General features: G+C 39.7%; 1 protein-coding gene across 1 annotated transcript; it reads left to right on the top strand.

The window, feature by feature from the left end:
• The first annotated feature begins 13,373 nt into the window (after positions 1 to 13,373).
• LOC140251815 (interleukin-8-like) lies at positions 13,374 to 15,601 on the top strand. Its single transcript, XM_072335902.1, has 4 exons — positions 13,374 to 13,450; positions 13,882 to 14,017; positions 14,773 to 14,856; positions 15,451 to 15,601. Exons 1-4 carry the CDS (start codon positions 13,387 to 13,389, stop codon positions 15,479 to 15,481), a joined length of 315 nt encoding a protein of 104 aa, XP_072192003.1. The 5' UTR covers positions 13,374 to 13,386; the 3' UTR covers positions 15,482 to 15,601.
• Positions 15,602 to 23,281: the final 7,680 nt, after the last annotated feature.

The raw sequence follows: 23,281 nt of genomic DNA, 5'->3' as shown, positions 1-23,281 counted from the left end.
GATTACAGTTAGTAATTTTCTAGGCTATATTGCTACTGTTCATAATAGTTTGAGGTATGCAGCTTCAGGGAAGCTGGACTGTTCCTATGCCTTCTTCAGCCCAGGTTTCTTGTTCCAACCACTCAATCATACAAAAGAGAGTAGAGACACAAAAATGATTAAGGGAGTGGTGTATCCCCCTTATGCAGAGAGGCTGAGGGAGCTGGGTATCTTTAGTTTGGGGGAGGCTGGGGGGTGACCTCATTAATGTTTATTAATCTGTAAAGGGTGAGTGTCAGGAAGATGGAACCAGGCTCTTCCCAGAGAGGACAAGGAGCAATGGGTTCAAGCTGGAACACAGGAGAATGCACATAAACATGAGAAAAAAACTTCTTCATGGTGAGGGTGACAGAACACTGGAGCAGGCTGCCCAGAGAGGTTGTGGGGTCTCCTTCTCTGGAGACATTCAAAACCCACCCTGACATGTTCCTGTGTGACCTGATCTAGGTGTTCCTGCTCTGGCAGAGGGATTGGACTGGATGATTTTTCAAGGTCCCTTCTAATCCCTGATATTCTTTGATTCTGTGATCATATACTCAAAAAATGAATAGAGAAGCATATCTGTTTTTATTCATTCTTTAACAGATAAATGCTTTTCATTTCAGATTTATTTTGTTGAATGACTGCAATAATGTTGGGCAATTCCTTTCTAATTGTGTTAAGAAAAGAGAAGGATGTGCACATGGAAAAACGAATATTCCTTTCAGAATGCACTATGTTGAATTTAAGAGATGACATAATTTTTTGTTACTAATTTCCTAAACAAGTTTCCAAAACACCAGCTTAAACTACAGTCTAAATGAACCACAATTCATTGGGCAGAATCTTCTCATCCATCACTGCAGGAGTATTTATGCCACGGCAACAAAGAATACATCAGCTTTTTCATCTTGAATGTGAATTTTGATACATCATGATTCAAAGCTTTGTAATAAATTCAGCCTTATCTTGAAATGTTGGGCATGAAGTCTAAAAATTTGCATAAGGCTGCACAAGTGTTCTCCGGAAGTCATTTTTTCCTTCCCCTCCAATTCCATCCTTTTAAGTTCAAGCCTTATTGTTAAAAGATTATAGCAACAAAGATTATGAGTGTGTGATCTATAGCCAACCCTTTCCACACACTTCTATAGTGTGGTTAAAAAACTCAGATGAAAGGAGAACAGAGTGACGTTCAAGTTCACATCCTGCTCATTTTGTAATGTTAGCTGGAAGGAAATTGTTTTCAGACTGAAGTTTAGTAATAATTCTCTAGTCAAAAATACAGCTCAATTGTTAGATCTCAAACAAATGCTAACAGATTATTAATTGCATAGTGTTTTACTTACAACCACTAACTGCAGAAAAAGAGATGAAGCACTTTAACTACTCTCATTGATCCGGTATACAGAACTGGCTGATTTTACTATGTATGGTACTTTCCAGGGCAACTGTCATTTCACAGAGGAAAGTATTTCAGAATTGCAGAAATTGAGCTGAGAGAGTGGACAGTGGTTAGCCGAACTCTGCAGCTCTGGAAGTGTAAGTTAAAGCCTTCACCAGAGAAGGCTCCAGCTTAACATTAGTACTTATGTATTTATTCCAGTTGGAATAATGAAAGGTATTTTAGCGCTGTACTGAGTAATTACTCTTCAAGGTGCTACTACTTGAAAAATATTTATGTATGTCTGAACTCTGCTATTGTGCTAGGCTTTCAATGCTCATGTAGGGTTCTGTCACTCTAAACACTCATCATGCTCCACCTGACATCAGTACCAAACTCAAATTCAAAACCAAAGCCAGTGTGTAGTAGCAGGTGCGTTGGAGCAGTCATGCTGATGTGCTGTAAGATCCAGATCTTGTAACATAAGATTTCATACGTGTTATATTAACCACTGTCACCTAACTGCTTTGACAGCACCAATGAATCACCCACTGTTACAGGTGAAACCAAGTCATGGAGACAGGTTCTGGAAAAAGCCTGATGTGATGTAATGATGGTACTCCTTGTACATCTGGGAAATGTCACTCTATCACCACTCTGTTGCCACATCAAAATGATCAAGTTATCATCACTTGTCATACTGCAGGTAATTGTGGTTGCAGCTCCATAAGTGGTAGAGGTCAGGATTCTGAGAGTAGAGAGCATGGCAAAAACCAGGATCACTTTATAGACTTCAGGAGACCAGAAGTGGACTACATTTTGAGGTGACAGACAGCAAATCGTAGAATCATAGAATGGTCTTGATTGGAAGGGACCATTAAGATCATCTAGTTCCAATGTCCCTGCTATAGGCAGGGACACTCCTCTCTAGACCAGGGTGCTCAAAGCCCCATCTAGCCTGGCTTGAATGCTTCCAGGGAGGGGGCATTCACAACCTCAGTGGGCAACCTGTTCCAGTGTGTCACCACCCTCACAGTAAAAAAATTCTCCCTAATATCTGGTCTAATCTACCCTCTTCCAGTTTTAAACCATTTCCCCTCATCCTGTCACTACCTGCCTTTATAAAAAGTCCCTATTCAGCTTTTCTGCAGGTCTTCTTCAGGTACTGGAAAGCTCCTTGGAGCCTTTTCTTCTTCAGGCTGAAAAGTCTTTCAACCTGTCCTCGTAGGGGAGATGCTCCAGCCCTCTGACCATATTTGTGGCACTCCTCTGAACCCACTCCAACAACTCCATGCCCTTCTTGCATTGGGGGCTCCAGAACTGGACATAGTACTCCAGGTGGCGTCTCACATGAGCACAGGAGAGGGGAAGAATCACCTCCTTTGACCTGATGGGCACACTTCTCTTGATGCAACCCAGAATACGGTTAGCCTTCTGGGCTGCAAGTACACACTGCCAGCTCATGCTGAATCTCTATTCAATCAACACTCTCAAATCCTTTCCTTCATGGCTGCTCTCAAGCCATTCTCCACCCAACCTATATCTGTGCTTGAGATTGCCCCAACCCAGATGCAGTACCTTGGACTTAGTCTAGTTGAACTTCATGAGGTTGGCATGGGCCCACCTCTCAAGCCTGTCCAGGTCCCTCTGGACAGTATCCCTTCACTCTAGCGTGTCAACTGCACCACTCAGCTTGGTGTGTCTGCAAACTTGCTGAAGGTGCACTTGATCCCACTGTCCATGTCACCAACAAAGATTGTTAACACCAGTCCCAGCACTGATCCATGAGGAACGCCACTCATCACCAATCTCCACTTGGACTCTGAGTCACTGACTGCAACCCTCTGAGTGTGACCATGCAGCCAATTCCTTAGCCAGCAAGTGGTCCATCCATCAAATTTGTTTTTCTCCTACTTGGTAACCAGGGTGTCATGCAGGACAGTATCAAGTGCTTTGCGCAAGTCCAGGTAGATGACGTTAGGTGCTCTTCCTTTATCTACCAATGCTGTAACTCCATCATAAAAGAACGCCAAGTTTGTCAGGCATGACTTACCCTTGGTGAAGACATTCTGGTTACCATCAATCACCTCATCTTTATTTTCCGTGTGCCTTAGTCAGGCCATCAGGAGGATCTGCTCCATGATCTTGACAGGTACAGAGGTGAGACTGACTGGCCTGTAATTATCTGGATCTTATTTTTCTCCTTTCTTGGAAATGGGGATTGTGTTTCCCCTTTTCCAATCAGTAGGAACCTCACCAGACTGCTATGACCTTCTAAATATGGTAGACAGCAGATTGACCACTTAACATGCCAGTTTCCTCAGAATGCATGGATGGATATCATTGGTTCCCATGGACTTATACACCTTCAGGTACTTTAGATGGTCTTGAACCTCAGCTTCTCTTATAGCAGGTAGATCTACCTTCTCCTAACCCTAACCCTAACCCTAGATGATTTGCATTTGTCATTTACTGTGGGAATACAAGAAAAGATGTTCAGAGCAGCAGCTGTGGAGCAAGATAAACAGCATGGGAATCAAGGACACCTCTAGAAGGAGAAGAAGGGACTCACAGCTCTGATTGGATATGTGCCTGCATGGACAGTTGAAAAGTGTTTTGTAGAATCATCATCATAGTATCATGCAAGTTGGAAGGGACCTTAGAGATCATCGAGTCCAACTCCCGGGTTTCGAGCCCCCTGTGTAGCGAAGCGGCACTTCTACCCCTGCGCCACAGGGGGAGGATTCGAACCCGGGCCCTCCAGTGCCGCAGGCAGCAGCTTAAACCACAGAATGCTCTGTTGACATGTAAAGGTAGTTGGGAAAGTTGTAAGGGAAGATGGGAAAGCTAGAAAACAAAAACTTGTGAAGGTATAAAAGAGATGTGAGAACTTGTAATAAACTATTTGGATCGTTCACATCTGAGTCCATGCCTCAAACTCTGCAATTTACTCTCTAACAGCCTATGAGAAACTCCTCCTGAGGTCATCTTTCTACCCCAGGAGGTTTTCTCCAAAATAGTAGAAATCATGGAGATTTTGTGGAAGCAGTGGAAATGTTTTCTGAAGAACACATGTGATTAGCAGAATAAAACTTAAAGAAGACTGTCAGCGAGAGTGGAGTCGCGGATACCATTTCAGAAATGAAATGATAAAAGTTGGAATAAAACCTTGTAATAACACATAACAGTTTTCAGGCTCTGTAGCTACTGTTACAGTTAAGAAAAATGGGGAGGAGATACAGTTTTGTGTGGGTGGTTAAAACATTCCACTCAGTAACTACCTCCAGTGCATGCCTTGCACTCATAGTGATTTCCTGGTTAACTGTACCAGCAATGAAGATCTCAACAGGTTGGACTTAACAAACAGGCATTGCAGACCTTCAGGAAGGAAATGCTGAGCAAAATGAAACTCCTGGCTGTACATTAGTATCTCTTACATAAGATTCAGACTCTTTTCCTGGTTTGAGTTTGGCGCACACCACTAATGGTCCACATCAACACACAATTTATCCTTAGTTGGAAGTGGGCAGATTCTTGTATTCCAGTTAAAATAATTCATGTGTGAGTAAATTAGGTCTGGGATAGAAGTAAGAGAAACAGTGATATATAAGAGTAGTTTTCACATCTCACTTTTTTCCTAAAATGAACAGGCAAAGATGTCTTTGATTCAAACTACTTGTTCATTAATAGCCATGGCTGGAAGCTTGATTCTATCAGTAAGAATAGCTGTAACTATATTTGGCAAAGGGCTCTTTGCTCATACTGTTTCAGTTAAAGGTTGGGCTGGATGATATCATAGGTCCTCTCCACCTCAGGTGATTATATGATTACTGTATAACTCGAGGAAGTGTTTGAATTTTACTGCTACTTCGGTGGCAAAGTACTATTGCTCTGTGGAATCCTGTGCTCAGATGCATGAGAATCCAAGTTCACACAGACAAACACTGAAGATTAATATGAAAGGGGGTGTGGTGAGACTGGCAGAGGGAGATGATGGCTTTCAAAAGTTCAGGATGAACCTTATGGTTAGGAAAAGGCATAAAACCTTTGGCAGTTGCCACTCTGAAAGTTCAAGCTAGGTCAGATCTTGGCTGATGTTGGTTTGATGAACATTAGGCCCACAGTCATACCTTGCATGATCAGTTATACAGAAGTAGGATCTACCTCAGGTTGAAAGTGATCTGAGTTGGTGGGGTTTAGATCAGAATACAGAATGACTACTTGCAATTGTCAAGTTGCTTTCTCTTGAAGAGTTAAAGCACATCACTTCATCACTTTCCCCATAGCATCAGAGTGAATGTAAGTGCACAAGATTTATAGGATGTGAGGAGATATAATTCAGAGTATAACTAAGCCAAGATGGTTAGATATATATATTTACTGCTAAACAATTATCCTTTTAATGTCAAATTCACTAAAACTGAAAAATCTTATGTACAAACAGAGCTGCTTTTCAAAAGTGCTATGATACTGCAGGCAACCTACAAAGGCTTAGAAATGTGAATTCTGTCTTCATATCATTGGGTCTTGAAAAAACTAGAGAGCTACTTTCCAGTGCTTGGAAAAAAATAACAAGGAACAAATTCACAAATCACACAAATATTCTAGATTGCTCTTACATGTCTACAAGCAACAGAAGAAGGTAAAACAGGTTATAAGTAAAGCATATGTTCAACCTGCTGCTGAAATTTACTGTTTCTATCTAGTTTCATCAGTTCAGTCTGCCACTAGGAATACTCAACTGTTATTCATCTGTCATCGATTTTGAGATAATAGATAGTAAAACTGTTGATTTTCAATCAGCAATACAGAATTCATTGGAGTTAAAAGAAGTTCTCAACAGCAGGAGTTGTGAAGAAGTCAGAATAATGTAAGTTTTCAACTTGATGTAGGAATAAAATTGCAACTTAAAATGAAGGAAAGAAGTAAAGCCAGTGGCAAGAAAAATGAATTTAATTTACCTGGAAAACACAGCCTTCCAGCACCATTTTAGCAGCAGTAAATACAAAAAGAGTATATGCTTTGCTCATTTTCCCTGAGGAGCAAGGCTGGCTGGGAAGAGACCAAGGGTCTGTTCCCATCCTAGCTGACTTTTCTGAGTCGTGCCCAGTGTCTGTACCAACTGCAGAAGCAATTAGAATACCCAAGTGTAATAGAAGTGCAAGTCTTTATTTTTACTTGTTAACAGGGGAAAGCAATCTCTTCCGCAGCAAATACTGGAAATCAACATACCATGGAACAGAGCAAACACAGTTAATCTACCAAAATGATTACATGCACTCAGTAAGGCAAATATTTAAGCAGAACCTGTAACTAAACCAGCAGAAATCGATTTCTGGGTCAGAGCTACCTTTCTGACTCAGCTAAGGTTTCTGCAGGGGCTGCACTAGAATCATAGAATCACCAAGGTTGGAAAAGACCTCTGAGGTCATCCAGTTCAACCATCCACCTATCACCAATATTTCCCACTAAACTACGACTCTCAGCACAGCATCTCTCCATGGTTCTTGAACAGCTCCAGGGACACCATCATCTCCCCAGAAGCCCATTCCAGTGCCTGACCACTCTCTCAGAGAATTATTTCCTAACATCCAACCTGAATCTCCCCTGGTGCAACTTGAGGCCATTTCCTCTAGTCTTATTGCTATTTACATGGGATAAGAGAACAACTCCCACCTTACCACAACCTCCCTTCACGTGGTTGTGGAGAGAGATACGATCACCCATGAGCATCCTCTTCTCTAGACTGAACAATCCCAGCTCCCTCAGTTGCTCCTCATAAGACTTGTGCTCCAGACCCCCCACCAGCTTCACTGCCCTTCTCTGAACATGTCCCAGGGCCTCAGTTTCTTTCTTGTACAGAAGGGCTTAAAACTCAACACAGTACTCAATGTGCAGCCTCACCAGAGTTGAGTAGAGAAGGACGATCACTTCCATGCTCCTGCTGGTAACACAATTTCTGATACAAAGAAGGAGCAGATTCCTTAGGATGTGCTTTATCTGTTCAGGTCTCCAATCAGGCTCTTATCTGGGAGCATGTTGTGGAACAAGGTCAAGGGACGGGCCTGAGTAAAGAACTGCTAAGATAAAAAGAGCTGAAGCAGCTGAAGCAGAGCCATGGAATGGGGATATGAAGTAGCGCTTTGCCGGATGCCCCATGATGACATGATTTATGCAAGGGAGGACTCTGGGAGTGGGAAGGGTCACGTGTGTGGGGGGTTACGTACCGAGTGTACGGGGCACATGCATGAAAGCCATGCTGGCATATAAGCCATGTGATGCAGCAGTAAATTGTGAGAAGACTCCATTGCATCCATGGCTGTGTCTCTCTCCCCTGGATTGTTGAGGTTCCAGGATGATCGGGTTATTTGACAGCAACATCAAGAGCACTTTCTCTCAGATCAGTCCCACAAGGAGTCAGCTTCCCACACCATGGGGATGGGCCCTCATGAGTAAAATGCAGATGAGTAAAATGTGGTTCCCTTCCACTCCATATTTCTCTGTCTTTCACTGTTTTCACTGTTCACGGTGAATTCACAGTGAATTTCACTGTTCTCTCAGGTGCAGGCAAGAATACATGTAAGCTCGTCCTCTCTCTTGCTCATACTAATTTTTCCTCCATATAGCTGAAACATTGGAAATAAACAATGCCAGAATGATTCACACACTGGAATTTGAGGCCAACACACCTTTTCTGTCTTCTAGTATCTGTCTTACCTCACATCATCTTTCTGCATCTGAGTTCAGGACCTTGTTCTCTTTGCAATTAGATCCAGTGCAGATGTATGACTTCAGCGATTTTCACTTATTCCTGATTTATACCAGTAGACAAACAATTAGAACTGCAACTGCAATGTGTGGGTGGCACCAGCTTAATAATTCTGCCTTGCCTGCGAGTCTAACTAGCAATAGACTTGAAAACATAGTAAGTTAAAAAAAAAATATCATTATTTCATTCTTCTCACTTAAGTAGATCGGGGCTATCTAGAAAAATAAATAAATAAATCTAGTCTTGGCACAGCTGGGAGAATAGAAACTTTCAAAAGGGAGGCCAAGAAGTAAGTGAGTGTGTTTGAGAATAGGAGCAAATGGCACTCAAACATATTTTACTGTCTCTATCTTTGTTCTCAACAACTGTTTCTCTCTAGAAGTCATCGTTTGCCACACTAAATAAAATATTTGTTTGAAAAATTCTTTGACTCGTATTGTAATAAGTGTTCATTTACTTAAGCATATTTGTGAAAAATAATTCCTAATAAGAAATACAACATATGGTGATACTGGCTGAAATTCTGGAAAACCCGAGTAATACTACCACTGAAATTATTATTTTTTAAGTAATGTAACTAGTGCAATTTTGTTTTGAAAAAGTAGCTGTAAATTGAGTAGTGTGAGTATTCTGATCATTTGTTAAGCAGCATTCTGTCTGTCAGTTTTTGTTTTGTTGTTCATTTTTTGTGGGTTTTGTTTTATTTTGTTTCAATTCTGCTTCCTTTTATTGCGGTGACTTCATTTCCTTTGCAGTTACTACAGACACGGGAAAACCCCAGTAATATACAGACACGTTTTCCATCAAAACTGATCTGGCTTTTGATTATATTCTGAATAGGCCATAGGGCACAGAAAGGACTCCAATTTTGGATTGCTATGGACTTTTGAAAACTACAGAGTTCTGAGTCAACTAAAGACTCTGACTGAAGCTGAGGAACTTTGCTGAATCAGTGCTCAACATCGGCACCAGTAGATTTCAGAATGGTGGAGTTATACATGTATTGTACTAGGAGCCAGAACAGCTAGAAAGATGAACAAAGAGAAACCAAGCAAACACAGCAGAAAATGTAGAAGAGGGAGAGAGAGAGATGGTTTTTGTTGGCAGAGCAAGAAGCAATAGTAGTAGTTTCAGGTGTGTTACATAGTTGTCTACTGCTGGAGCACTCATTTGTGCTGCAGGGAGATCCATGTGCCGAGCCCTGTCAAGACGGAACTTGAAAGCTTTCCTCTGTCTCCAAAGCAGAGATTTCATCATCGGTGGAGGGAAAAAACTATTCACCAACGTAGGTGTTGCAATTGTACTTCTCTGCAGCAAGCATCACGGGACCGCACGGAAAATACAGGAATAGGGATCATCACCTCCTGTGCGGTGAGGAAGTAGCACAGCAGAGCTTTGCCTCTCTTCCTTCTCATAAGGCTTTGTGCAACTTCATACCCAAATGATACTTATTTGTTAAATCACTCACACAGTGACCTTTGTGACACCTGCCCAGTAGAAGATTGTTTTAGGAAACATATTGGGCATAAGCAGTTGCAGAAAGAGGTATGCAGCCAAACACAAGAATTTCAGTGAGTCTTTCCTGAGAAGAAGGACTCAGCCAGACGAGTTAGGCTTGTAGAATTCCACATATTTTTGCAGGGGGCTAATTCAGACACTGTGGATGCTCATCAGAAAGATGAGTACTGAGCACATAACTTATGGGTACATTTCTATTTACGCCCATTTATTCTATACCTCTCATATAAAAATAATTATTGTGACAGCTGGCAAACTTAACATCTTGGTTTGGACTTCTTTTTTATTGGTCACTATCTACCTAAGAAATAGGGTAACAAGACACATAACTCTGGTATATGTAACTAAAAGGAAATTCTCTGTTTGGCCCACACAAATCAGTCAAGTTGCCTAAGGAAGGTTCACAGCAGAGACTATCTCATAGCCAAAAGAAAAAAAATGTGGACTGACAGGCAAGGATGCAAAAAAGCTGACACATTTTCCCTTCACAGGTCACACATATGCATAGATTTTACATATGGGGTTACAAAAGTGTGAGAAAATAAGAGGAGGAATTTGCCTGAAGGAAATGCACATCTTTTCTTGCTGAACTGACTTTGCTGAACTGACTACTCTCTTAAGGAAGGAGTTAGCACATTTACTGACTCAGCTATTCAGCTACTTCCAATTGACCTCTAGATGTCTGGATCGGGCATATAGGCAGGATTTCTAAAGACACTGGTGAGGAATTGCTGAAGGGAATGAGGTCGAAGCAGTGCTGGAGGAAAAGCAGAAGAAAGAAATCCCCTACTGATTACAGTTATATAAAGAAATGTGAAGTTCCAAGTCACTCACTGGTTGGGGAAAGGTAGGGAGAAGCATCTAGGAAATAATCTGAGGAACTCATTTTTTTCATGTAAGCACTTTCCTACCTTTTGCTATGACATAGGAAAACAGATGAGGAAGCCTTCACTAATGAAATTAGCTACATTTAAGCCTCAAGCAGCACCTGCAAAATGATTCAAAATAATCTAATATGGCCAATTGATCACACCACTTGGGCAGGGGCTTCAGTGCCACACATCACTGTTAGAAGTCAGATGTAGGATATTAGTCTCTAGACTGCATTTGTACATGTCATACGCTTCTCAGATACCTTATCACCAACAAGTGATAAAACCTATGACAAAGAAAACATTTATGTAGCTAGAGACTGTGCATGTTGTTTATAACATTCACATGTTAGGCTTGGGAATTACTCTTTTCTGTCAGAGACATTATGCTTTGAAAATTCAGTAGTTGTAAGTCACACCTTCAGCTGCCTCACAACTGCAGAAGTAGAAGCTCAGAAATGAACTGAAGAAACACCCCCTCTTTTTTACCCCAACCACAAGAGTTTACAATAAGACATGTGATTTTTTCATTTATGGTTTATCTTTTCTGACTTCTTGTAACCACAAAAGGAGCTTTCCATTTGTTGGTTGAGGATTTTCTGAAGCGGTCTTTACTCACTACCTCTTGCTTTTCTGTCTTTGATTTTTAAATTATGATTTAAAACACAGGCTCCAGAATCCTCCTCTCAATTGCTCTCACTGCTGTGTTTCAAGAGTTGTTACACTGCAATAACGATATTATACAGGGAAGATGTATGACATCTAAGTTTTTCATTAACTTGGAGATAAACTTATTGCTTCTGTACTGCATGTGCAATGAAGGTGATATACCCTGTGCCCTTTGTGTAAAATTTACTGCTTGTTTTGATTTACGAAAATGTTATTTCTGCCTTCTCACTATCTGGTGTTTATCTCTCAGTTAATTAAACACTTTGATGGAATTAAAGACAAAGAGGAGTTTATTGGGTTTATTTGGAAGAGGTATACACCCTACAGGCAATGCCATTCATACTTCCATTTTCTACCTGCATGTAGACCAGAAGATATTTCCATTGATATCTTAGTTCACGTTTCTGTAGACTGTTGGCTATTCATGGGAATAGTATATCAAGGAACAAAAAAAACCCCCAAAAAACAAAAAAACAAAAAACCCCAAAAAACAAAAAAACAAAAACAAGCAAAAAAACCGAAACCCAGATATAAGAAAGAATAACCCAATCTATTCTGCAACAGGCAACATAACATCATTTTGTTTCAAGAGATCATCTGGAGGAGATATGATAGAGGACTATCTAGACTTTGAATTTAGTTATAAGGATCAATTGCTAACTGCTGTTCTCCAACAAAAGCATGAGAGGGCATCGAACGAGGTGTAGCATGGGGCTGTAATAGGTATAAGTCTCAAGCATTAGACCTTTTCTTACATATTCCCAGACATATGCCTATGGCCATGGTTGAGGTTGAAAAGAGAATACTCATTAGGCAGACCTTAGGTTTGACAAGCTGTTATTAAGTGCTTAGGTGCTTATGTTACCTAATCCAGCTATGTTCACTATAAGATGAAAGTTTGTAGAAAAGAAAAGATGCTTAATTCCATGTCTACACATCTTATCTGGCTACTATTCAGAACACACCCACTTTCTATATATGTTTGTATAAATACAGACACCGATACATATGAAAATATTAAGAATTCAACTTTGCATACTTAAATCTCTGTGTTCTTCATAGTGAGCTGGAGAACAATAAACATATATTCATTCCTATTTCATTCTATGTTTTATTCCTTTATCTGTCTCCACTACCAGGCAGAAAAACATTAATAGAGTTCCATTATGTATTAAAACCCCACAATCTTATGTTTATGTTATAGCATTATTTTCTATCATTAATACAAATGTTTGTACATATCTGACTATCCGAGTAATTCTTCTCCACATTTTCATCTTCCCTTTAACTTTATCATAAGAAAAGTCTTTTTTACAAGGCCATATTTAAATTTGCAAAAAATGCCTCAATAATGTCAGAGTGAGAATCCTACAGAACCTTTGGAATTCTCCTTTACCCAAATTCAAAATGTTTAGTAGTGCTCCAAAGACAATCTGTATTTTGTTGCTTATTTCAGTGACGTTAAACTTCACTATACTAAAAAGTAACACAAGTCTTCTCAGAAAATAAACATTTTAAAAATGTCATTGTATGTGAGGTGTAGGAGAGCTTACTAAAATCCAGTTATAGTATCTGTCATATATTCAAAACTGTAGTTTCTAGTTCTAACAGTTCTCCCAACAATAATAATGTAAAATAAACAAATGAACAAGAATCACTCACATGCACAGGAAAAAAAAAACAACACCCCCAAAGTTCAAAGACACACATGGGAAGTCACAGATCATAGGCAAAAGTTGCAAAGGGAAAGTTGAAAAGAGCAGCATAACAATTACAATAGTACAAAGGTATGGAAAAGAACAGTTACAAGAGTTCTACACAGGAAAATACACAGTACACAAATCTAAATAAAGGGCTATTTTGTACATATTCTGTTTTTATCACTCTTCAATTAACAAAGTGCTTCCTGCTTATGAAAAGCAATTTCATGGTCATTGAAAGAAAGGGGTTTGCCCATACCACCATGACTCATTCTCCAATAGCACACTACAGGTTCAGGAGTTTCCAGTGGTATGACCCACACATGATGCAGGGGGTTCAGGATAGTATATAATCAAGCAGGTACCAGAGCACAGCCACTGACCACCCTTGAGGCTCCAGGAGCACAAACCTCACCACAGAACCAAACCCAGGCAACACACAGAAGAAACACTTGAAAAATGATGGGCAAAGCTGTAGCTGCTGTCATGGCTCTTCTCCTGATCTCAATGGCTGGAGCAAAAGGTAAAGAAATCCTTCCTAAAACCCTTATAACTAATTGACAGTGTGAATGCTGATGGGGGAAGATATTATGCTGTCTTAAAGTGCAGCAAATAACTCTGTGTGGGGCTAGATTTTACTCCACAGTGGAAAGAGTAAATCCATGTAAATTCATCTGGAGTAGCCAGGTACAAAGATTAGCCAAATAGAAGCAGAGTAATAAAATTGCCGGTGCTCAGTCATTATCATTTTGCATTTCCTTATACCACTAGCTGCTATTAAAACTGTTTTTGTACAGTGACAGCTATTGGGCAGCCCAAAAGAATGGGTGAAGGAAAATTTTTCAAGTCATCTGATGCCTAAAAATTATTTCTAATACTCTAAGAAAAGAACATGTGTTTCCTGGGCAAAGAGTCCATACATTACCTGTAGTTTTTTTTCTCCTTGTTTTACAGGTATGGCTCAGGTACGTTCAGCGATTGAACTCCGATGCCAGTGCATAGAGACTCATTCCAAGTTCATCAATCCCAAGTTCATTCTAAATGTGAACCTCACCCCTAGCGGACCTCACTGCAAGGACGTGGAAGTCATGTAAGCATTGTTGCAAAATCCTCCCTGCTACTCATCAAAAGGGAAATAGATTTTGCATTAGGGATGATGTAAGCGTTCTCTAAAAGATTCAAGACAGCAGGTCCGGCTAATCAGAATGCAGGACAGCAGTACATGATGACCCTACAAGTGACGTAATATGTGTCATATGTTGCATTATTTCTGTAACTCTGTACTTAAATACTGCATGAAATATTTCAGCATAAACCTGCACTCATCAAACAGGCAAATAAATCTAAAACTCCGAATTCCTCTGGCATAAAGAAAGAGAATTAAAGCTATTGAGCTGCACTGAGCAATTTATCAAGACATGCATTTTATGATCGCACTTCTACTGAAGTCAATGGAAAAAATTACTATTAGCATAGAAGTCACAGAAATCTTACTGTGGCAAAATTCCTATGAACTAGCCAGTACAGTTTCTGAATCAAGATGGAAACATATGGCTCCTTGATTAAACACCACCACAAATACAAAGCTATCTGAAAAAAAGAAGCAGTTTTAAAAACAGTGAGTCCTGCAGATAGTTTAATCTATCCATGACAGACAGGAATACATGAAAAAAAGAGGAAGTACATATTAGGCTACAGCCTCAACTGATAGCAACTTAAATTAAGGGAGAACATGTCAGTGTATATCTAGAGAACCCGGATGTTGCAAGAAAAAAAGGGAAATTGCCTAAGGAGAAGAAATTCACTAAACAGACCTTTTGCCTTCCTTTTTTTTCTCTGATGTAGAGCTACTCTGAAAGATGGCAGAGAAGTGTGTCTGGATCCCACTGCTCCCTGGGTGAAGCTGATCATCAAGGCAATTCTGGACAAGTGAGTATTTTCTTCTCTGTGGGCACAAACTATTGAAGAGCAGTATTTTGAATAAGCTAGCAAGCAGCCACTGTATAAACTGTTCAAAATTCTGTCTCATCAGGGAATTGCTATCGGGAAGTTTATTAACTGGAGCAAATACTTGCTTTGTACTTTAACTATAGCATCATGTTCAGACCCTTAGTATGCCACACACCCCATGAGAATGCTAGCTACAACTCTCATAAGGCACAAGGATATTGAAAACCTAAGCTCAAGTGCTCAGTCCTCTGGAAATTCAGGCACTGACTGTTTTTTTCTTGCTTGCAATGGCTAAAAGCAACAATAACTTTTTCAAAAAGAATAGTATTTAGGTGTGTGAGTGAAAATCAGGCCTCAGAGGTGTTAAGCAAAGGACCAAACTACTGAGGTCCACTGAGTTACTAAATACTCATGAAAAGGTGACTACATACTAACGTCCCTTTTCATTTTTATGTAATGGCTTTTAAGGGATTTGGACACAGCACAAATCCTTTGTGGCTGATTTTATGCAATTTCAGCAAGTGAGACTTGATGAATTAGTTTTAATCTTCTTCTTTTCCATTTTCTTCATAGGGCAGACACCAAGAACAAGACTGCATCCTAAAGCAAAGAACAAAAACATCCTACCTCCTCCAGAAAGTCAGAAGTGAGAGACACCACCATTCAGCTTCTGGCAGCTCATTTCCTCCTGCCTCCTACATTCATACTTTCATCACTGACTAGAAAATATGTCCTCTCTTTTTGCAGTTAATTGACAACTGTAGTTTAAGTCTTTTAAAGGAGTGTCAAACAGGAGAAAAACCACTGAAATCAGAAAAAGTAGGAAAAAAAAAAAAAAAAAAGAAAAAAAAGAAAAGAAAAAGCTTGTGAAAGGAGATGGAGATGATCTGGAGTCATTTTTTCTAGCCACGGCAGGAACAATGCAGTGCACTCTCTGCAGGTCTTTCTTTAAAAGATGTCTTCCCTTTTTGTTAATTGTTTAGGAACTGCCCAACAGCTCCTTTTCTCCAGGAATGTGCTGATGGGTAGCATTAACTGTACTCAGGTCACTGCTTCTCATGTGGGCTGCAGACTAGAAAAAGGGGGCTTTCAGAGTCAGTAACACACAAGTCTGAGGCATCAGTTTTGGAGCCATCATTTTCAAGGTATTATTTACCATGAATTATTGCTGTGAAGCTATAAATGTATGTTTTAATGGCATCTTTTGGTTACAAAAAGGGCACTTTATTCATTTGAATTCTATTAGATATTTTTTGCATCTCTAATATTAATTAATTTATTAATCACAAGAATGTAGATGGTCTTTGTGTTTTCATTATTTATTTATTTATGGGAAACAATGATGTTTTTATGTGTTCATTATATATTTATTTATGGAAAATATTGAAGTTTTCATGCTTTTGTTACCTATTTATTTATGGAAAACAGTTTAGTTACCTAATAAATGCTTGTATAAATGTTTTTACTTCAGTATCATGTGCTATTAATTTCCTTATTGACATAAGAGGATATGTTTACTTTCCTTCTGTATCACATAAAGGCATCTCACAAGGTCAAGTGGAGGCTGAGTTGTGGGGACTGATAAGTACATCAGGGAATTCTTGCCTGCAGTGCGTGCAGACGATTTTCAGTAGGAGAAAATACAAAAGTGGTCAACTTTCCCCCTCTTTTCTTGCTAGACTTAATTTTTTCAGAGAACTGGGTGATAAAACCCACGGGCAGAAAGTAACGAACAAACAATGATGAGTCACAAAAATCCCAGTCACAGCAGCAGTGTAAAACAGCATGTCAGCTGTGGTTCTGGCACAGAACCAGGTTTCTAATTAACTTACCGTAATCAGGCATACCTGATAAACTGTAATGAAGCCAGTGAGCACCCTTTGAAATTCCAGGGAAAAGGAAGGATTATACTGGGAGAAATCAAGAAATCATAAGGAATGAGCTCTGATTGTAAGGCTATATGTCTCTGTGACACAGTGATTTACACTGAAAAGGCTAGAGTACCAGAAGCAAACACTTGAGAAAATGGGAAAATCAAGAAACTGTTTAGATATCTATTCTTCTTTGACCTTTTCCTAATAGGAGCCACTCCATATTCTGCACAAACAATGTATATTTGCTCATGGAGTAAGAAGATAAAAAGGGAGTTTCTATTACTGTTTGAGCAAGTTCTTGTGCAATATGACAACTATCCCTACCACACTTCGCCTCCACTCTGATCTCTGCCCCTGTCCTAGTGCATTACAGACTGCTAGACTTCATCTTCAAGACATAAAGAAGGCAGAATTTAGCATGGGGCCAAGTTTTGTTCAAATTTGCTTTACAGCAGTAACATTTCTGGTTTCTGGATGATTTTTACAAGCTGGCTTCCTCCAGTTACTTAGTGTGAGGCAAGAAGAGTTGAGGAAGAAAGACTTCAAAAACACAGCCATTAAATCATATGCATATCTTAAGAGTTTAGGACCAGTTTTACTGGAAACATTGGTAAAGCAGTACATGCACGGCTATTGTCACAAGTAAAATTCCAGTCAGGTTACTGGCACCTGAATCATGGTCAAGGAATGTCTCTTCTTAACACTTCTGTCCAAAATTTCAGCAGTATCTTACCCTTAGGACCTTAAGTAGAGAGCCTTTGCGCAGACTGAACCATATCCCTTCCTTCTCCATAGGTGAAAAGTTATTCAGAAGCTGGCTAGATATATTACAGAAATGTATTTCTGTTCAGCATACAATTACAAGAGGCCTTTCTTAGGAATAAATAACAGTTCTCACTGGAAATATGGTTCCAGTTCTCAGATCCCCACCACAAACCAAGAGAAGCACTGCAGCTCTTCTAACTTGATGATTACCTTTGTCAATCCTGGGCTGTACTTCTGTGTTGTTTCTGCTTTGCCAGTACTAACTCTAAAGCTATGAAAGGATTAATTCTCCTAGCAAAATATTTTTATGTTGAGACACTTCATAATTCAGCCAGTTTCCTTTAACTACCTCCTTTTGCCTATCTGAATAAAAGAAAATAAACAGGAAACATGCACTTCAAACATGCATTTCGAATCAGAATGTTGTTAGGGACACAGACAAATGTGTCCTGGATTGTACTAGATGATAAAATCTAGTGTGTGCATCATGCTGCTGTTCAGCCAACTTCCATCCTACTAAATTTCACTTATGTTTTTTCTCTGGTTATTGCTGCTGCCTGTGTACACTGAAATCCTTTTCTGGGCTTCTGCTAAACATCTGAATAATAAGGTCTTCTTCAGATGCAGATGACACGTTATCAGGGTAAAAATTAGAGAAAAGACTGTGAATTAAAATGGCCTTACAGTCTAGTACAGTCACAGTGTTTGTAATCAGCTACTACTAGATCAACATAAGCTGTTAAGCTGGGAGATGTCAGTGCCCAGAGGGCATCTGTAAGCCTTAATGCACCCACCTATGTCCTCCACCTATTCACCTGCCCACAGGCCCAGGAACCTTATTTAAGCTCATTCTCTTTCTATGTTCTGAAAGTGTTGCTCTCCAGCTTAGCCCCTGCCATGCCTGTTCCTGGTTGTGGACCCTGTTCATCCAGCCAGTGACTCAAGGCCTCATATTCTGGCTTAGACTTGGACCTGCATCATCACTGAGACACCTGCTGGGGTGCTTGATTCCTGGTTGCACCCTGACTGGTGACAGCCTTCCCTGCCGGCTGTGGAGTCCCTTTTGTTGCCTTGTCTTTTAATGAGCAGGTGTCCAGCACTGCTCCCTGGCTTTAGTTATTGCTCAAAATACTGTTTTCTTTCTTTGGGCTATTGCAGGTTTATAAAATGTCAAATCATTGGCAATATTTCCACGTGACTGAAGGCCTTAGGAAATGATAATAACAAGTTCAAGTATAGAGTTTGCATACACTTCCTTAACATCCCATGGAAATAGCAACTTGTTCGACAAAAAAGTTTGACTTCTACATTCATCCTAAAAGAAGACTGTAGAAAGACCATGTTATTTTGTTTCATTATGGATGCATGTATTGCAAATGAACCATAGCATTCATCGTGTATAGTAACACTCCTCTCAAAATTTATGAAACAAAGTTACTAAGGTAGAATTATAAATGAAAATACCAGGGGGAATCAGATGAAAGGCCTTAAGTACAATCTGAAGGGCAGCTAGCCATGGCAGTTTCATCCATAACTCTGAAAAGTTCTCTTCCAGCAGCAGAGGTGTGACTTGTTCTGCTCTGTCAACTGTGCAGTGTTCTCTGCACAAAGCTCTGGGCAGACAGTCTGCCCAGTGTGACTGCATCCTGGGAAGCTGTGGGAATAACTGCTTAACTCTTGGAGCTTATAGAATTATTCTATCATAGAATGCCTTTTCTCTGGCTGATCACAATTTCTGTAACTGATCACTATATAAAGGGATAGAAAATAACCACACGACATAAAGAAAATATTATGTTGTCAAGATACAGTAATTTCTGAAGGAGTTGTTTACAAGCCTGTGTAATAGAGCATATATATGCACTATATATATATGCATAGAGCAGGTGATGTGACGTGTCTCCACTGCAGGCAGAGCAACTCACGTTGACATACTGAGCCAGGTTCTTGTTAATTACTGAACAAGCTACTGATCTCAGCTAACATATCATAAATGTTGTCCTGCTCCCTGATGACAAAGAGGTAAACACTATGTATGTCCAAGACAAATGGTAATTTCCCCTCCAAAGGCATCAAGGTTCTCATTTTGCAGAGCCCCTTTCAAAACCAGTTCCTTTATTAACTTCATAAAACTACTGAGATTACTTCATATGGATGTTGTATTTTATCAGATCACATTCTGGTCCATTTTCTTTTCTTGAGATCACCCTTCTCTCCTCACAAAAATAAGAGTATCTCAATATCCCAGTGAGCAAAAACATACATACTTAGTGCTCAAGAGATATTTCACTCAAGACTTTTCTTCTTCTTCTTTTTTAAAAACCTGTAATTATTTGATCTGCAGGATGCTAGGGAGAAAAACAAATGGACATAATAATATTAATCTAATTTGTTCAAGTGTTGAAATTTTGGTGCAGGAAGTCTTTCATGCACTACAAGTTCTTGTAAGGTGACAACTAGCATACAGACTGGAAAATCCCGCAGTTCTGGTTGAATTGTCTTTTTGAAAGGGTTTCACAGCCCTCATCAAACATTAGAGATGAGACATGCTAAGAAGACTTGGATGTAGACAAATAACAGATGAATACATAGAAATGAAGGAAAGAAAGAAAAAAAAAAGTCAGATTTTTATGTAAAAGGGAAGTGATCCATGGATTCCTACACCAGCTTGTGTGGAGTCCTATTTTGTTTGGCATTCCCTGTTGGTCTGGGAAGCTAATTAGCCATGAGATATGGTATTCTGATGACACTGATTGAAGAGTAGAAAAGACTAAGATCAACTGTGATGAAATGCTGAAGAATCTTAGGGTACTCAGACTACGCAGTAAAATACCAGCTGAAGGGCAGTGCATGGAACAGCAAAAGCAGTTAAAAAAGGAGGAGAAATTCCAAAACTTCTATAAAAATGAGGCATTCTAGTATGGTCATTAGGACATGGTTATAGACTTACATGAAGCTGTATGACAGAAGTGGCAGGTCAGGGCTCAGCAGTGAATAGCACTTTGGAACCAAACTAAAACAGAAAAAGAAACCCAATCCACATAAATATAGTGTTAGGAGTCTTCTTTCAAAAGCAAAACACCCCTGGGTGAATGTGATAGAAGTGAAGCCACATCCATTTCTCCAAGAAAGATCTATCCTTGAGAAAGAGGCAGAGATCCTTATGACAGCTGTTTCTGACAATTATAATAATGGGTAGTAAAAAGACCAAAGGTGGCTTCATTTTCTATGTGTGCCAAATAAATAAATAAATAAATAAATTTTTTGGAAGCATATCCTTAAAACTGAACTTTTAATAAAAGATTTAAACTTCTGAGAGATGCCATTCACTGAAACAGGGAATACTAGTCAAAAAAGCAACTAGAGGAAATGAAGTCTGTTTAGAAGTGGCTTCAGCTGAATGATATTTGACAGGGTACGCTTGCAGCACAGCTGAAAGCAATGGATAGGTGTGGATTCTTTACTACCGCCAGAAAACTGGCAACTAAACTATGCTCTGTGAGGTGCTTCATTATGTCTCATCAGCAGTTCTAAGCCAGCCACTGTCAGCCTCAGGGTAGCCTAATGATCAACTAATGGTTTTCAGAAAGAAGCAGATGATATTAGTGATACTAAGTTACTAAACCGCCTGTGTTATTTTTAAAGTGGTATGCACTGTGCTCTAGTTTCCACTTAGAGGTAAGAAGACTCTGACAGATACAGCAAGATGAAGGATAAAGAGCTGCACAGCTGAAGCATGACAAAGCACAGCATGCCAACCTATCTGTGTGCTGTCTGATGAAGGGCTCAGACTGAAACAACCTGCACTACCTGAAAGTATTCATGCTGACATTTGCAAAGCTTTGTTGGCTGTAGTTTAGGCAGAAAGAAAAATAACAGGGTGACATTTTAAAAACCAGAGATTAATATGTCACATATATTGCCTACTGATCACTTCTAACTTAATCAGAAGTTCACAGGACAAACTTCTTCAACTTCTTCTGTTTCCTCCCATCACTTCCTTATCTTACTTTCATATTCTGCTCAGCAGGAAGAAAATGCTTATTGCCACAGTCATGATAGGGAAATGCTTAGCCTACAGCAATCTTTCAAATGAAAACTACAATGAAGAACTGTTTTCAGGCAGATCTGTAACTACTATAAACATACAGAGATGCATAAATACATACTTGTACCAACTTGTACCACTGTATTTATAAATGTACAAATTAAAAGGCAAATCAATTTTAAAAAGCTATCCTGTTATCTTGTGATTCCAGAGAGATTCAGCAAACTCCAACAATTGTGGTGATCAGACTAAGGGTACATAACCAACTATATTTAGACACAGAAGTGAAAAAAGCCCCACCAGTTGCCCTAACCTTTTCCCCTTTCCTTGTTATGACTTCCTCAATACACTTAGTAAAAAACAGATGTTCAGGAGACGGTTCGTTCACTATGTATCTGCTCCCAGTGGGTTGCCTCACAGCATACTTCCATGAGTTTGCACAACACTGTGCCCAGTTTTTGAGTGTAGGTGATTATTAGTCCCTTCGAGGTACCACAGGTCAAGTGGAATTGATGCTGCCAGCAAGCCCTTTGCAGGGAAATGAAGGTGACTTCAGAAGACTAAAAAAAGGTGTATTCTTGATTTTAGCAGAGAGAGGAACTTTATCAGCCCAATGGTTAGAACATCTACCTTGAACTGAGGCAACCAGAAGCAGCAATGTACTGAAGCCCACATCTCTCCCATCCCTCATGATGGTCTTTCTTGGTTACCAGAGTACCCAAGAATCCCTACCACACCACCACTTCCCTTCTGTTTGCATGTCCTTTGCTATATGAAAAGATTCCAAGTGATGCCAGCCAAGATTCTAAAAAATTAACTTTTGACTTTTGTGTTCATTACACAATGCTTTGAGTCATGTAAAAAAAAGAAATAGTTCTTGACATCCTGCAGCATGGAGAACACATCCTATACGCTGCCTTAAACACAAGCAAAGGAAGCATTTCCTTCCCTTTTCAGTAGTCTTTCAGTAACTGGCTTATTGCCTAATTCCTAATTTCTTCATTACAGTGGCATGTTTTTAACATGATTAAGTGTGGAAGGTCTCTGCTCATAGCAGTATCAGCTCAGTCAGCTACATTATCCTCCAAAAGATAAAGCAATTCCATTCGCGTAAGTCATCTCTGATGGTTGTTGGGAAAACACACCCAGCCAAAATCAAATAAAGGGTTTGGAGTTCCCACATGGAGGCAGGGACTGGGATCAAATACCAGGCAAAGTGTTGAAGGAATACAGGGAGAACTTGGGTGAAGCACAGCACTCTCAGGAACACAGGTTAGGTGTGCCAGGAATTTGGCTTGATTTCACACCTCAACCTTTCTATGCCACAACATTTCTATTATATATCCTCCTGTGGTTTTGATGAAACTGTGTCATATTGGAAAAATAGTGTAGTGTAGTGAGAAGAGATGCTTCAGCTCTTGGAAAACATAGTGGGCTTTTATTTCATTACAAACATCCTGCTCTTTTAGACTGATACTTGCTTTTAGCCCCAGGGCAGGGTTAATCATATAGGTGGAGCAGGCTCTTGGCTCCATTTTTGTCCTGGGGATTTTTTGTGGTTCTGTTACTGCCACACTCAGGAAATAGCTTACTCTAGCATGAAGGAGGGCAAAAAGTCACTGACTGCAATTGGGAATTCAAGGGGGATTTTTTCCCCTTGGATAAATGGCATTTCAGTGCACACTAAAATTAGATAGAGCTGCAAAAAATTACAAAG

This window comes from Excalfactoria chinensis, chromosome 4 (genome assembly GCF_039878825.1).
Source record: "Excalfactoria chinensis isolate bCotChi1 chromosome 4, bCotChi1.hap2, whole genome shotgun sequence".
NCBI classification, from domain to species: domain Eukaryota; kingdom Metazoa; phylum Chordata; class Aves; order Galliformes; family Phasianidae; genus Excalfactoria; species Excalfactoria chinensis.
The sequence above is the reverse complement of the archived record's forward strand: the minus strand, read 5'-3'. Positions and strand labels throughout refer to the sequence as shown.

Excerpts from the sequence above, each read along its gene's own strand:
- LOC140251815 (XM_072335902.1), top strand. The coding sequence starts at position 13,387 with ATGATGGGCAAAGCTGTAGCTGCTGTCATGGCTCTTCTCCTGATCTCA. Across the intron at positions 14,018-14,772 it reads TGCAAGGACGTGGAAGTCAT|AGCTACTCTGAAAGATGGCA; the intron begins GTAAGCATTGTT and ends TCTCTGATGTAG. Across the intron at positions 14,857-15,450 it reads ATCAAGGCAATTCTGGACAA|GGCAGACACCAAGAACAAGA; the intron begins GTGAGTATTTTC and ends TTTTCTTCATAG.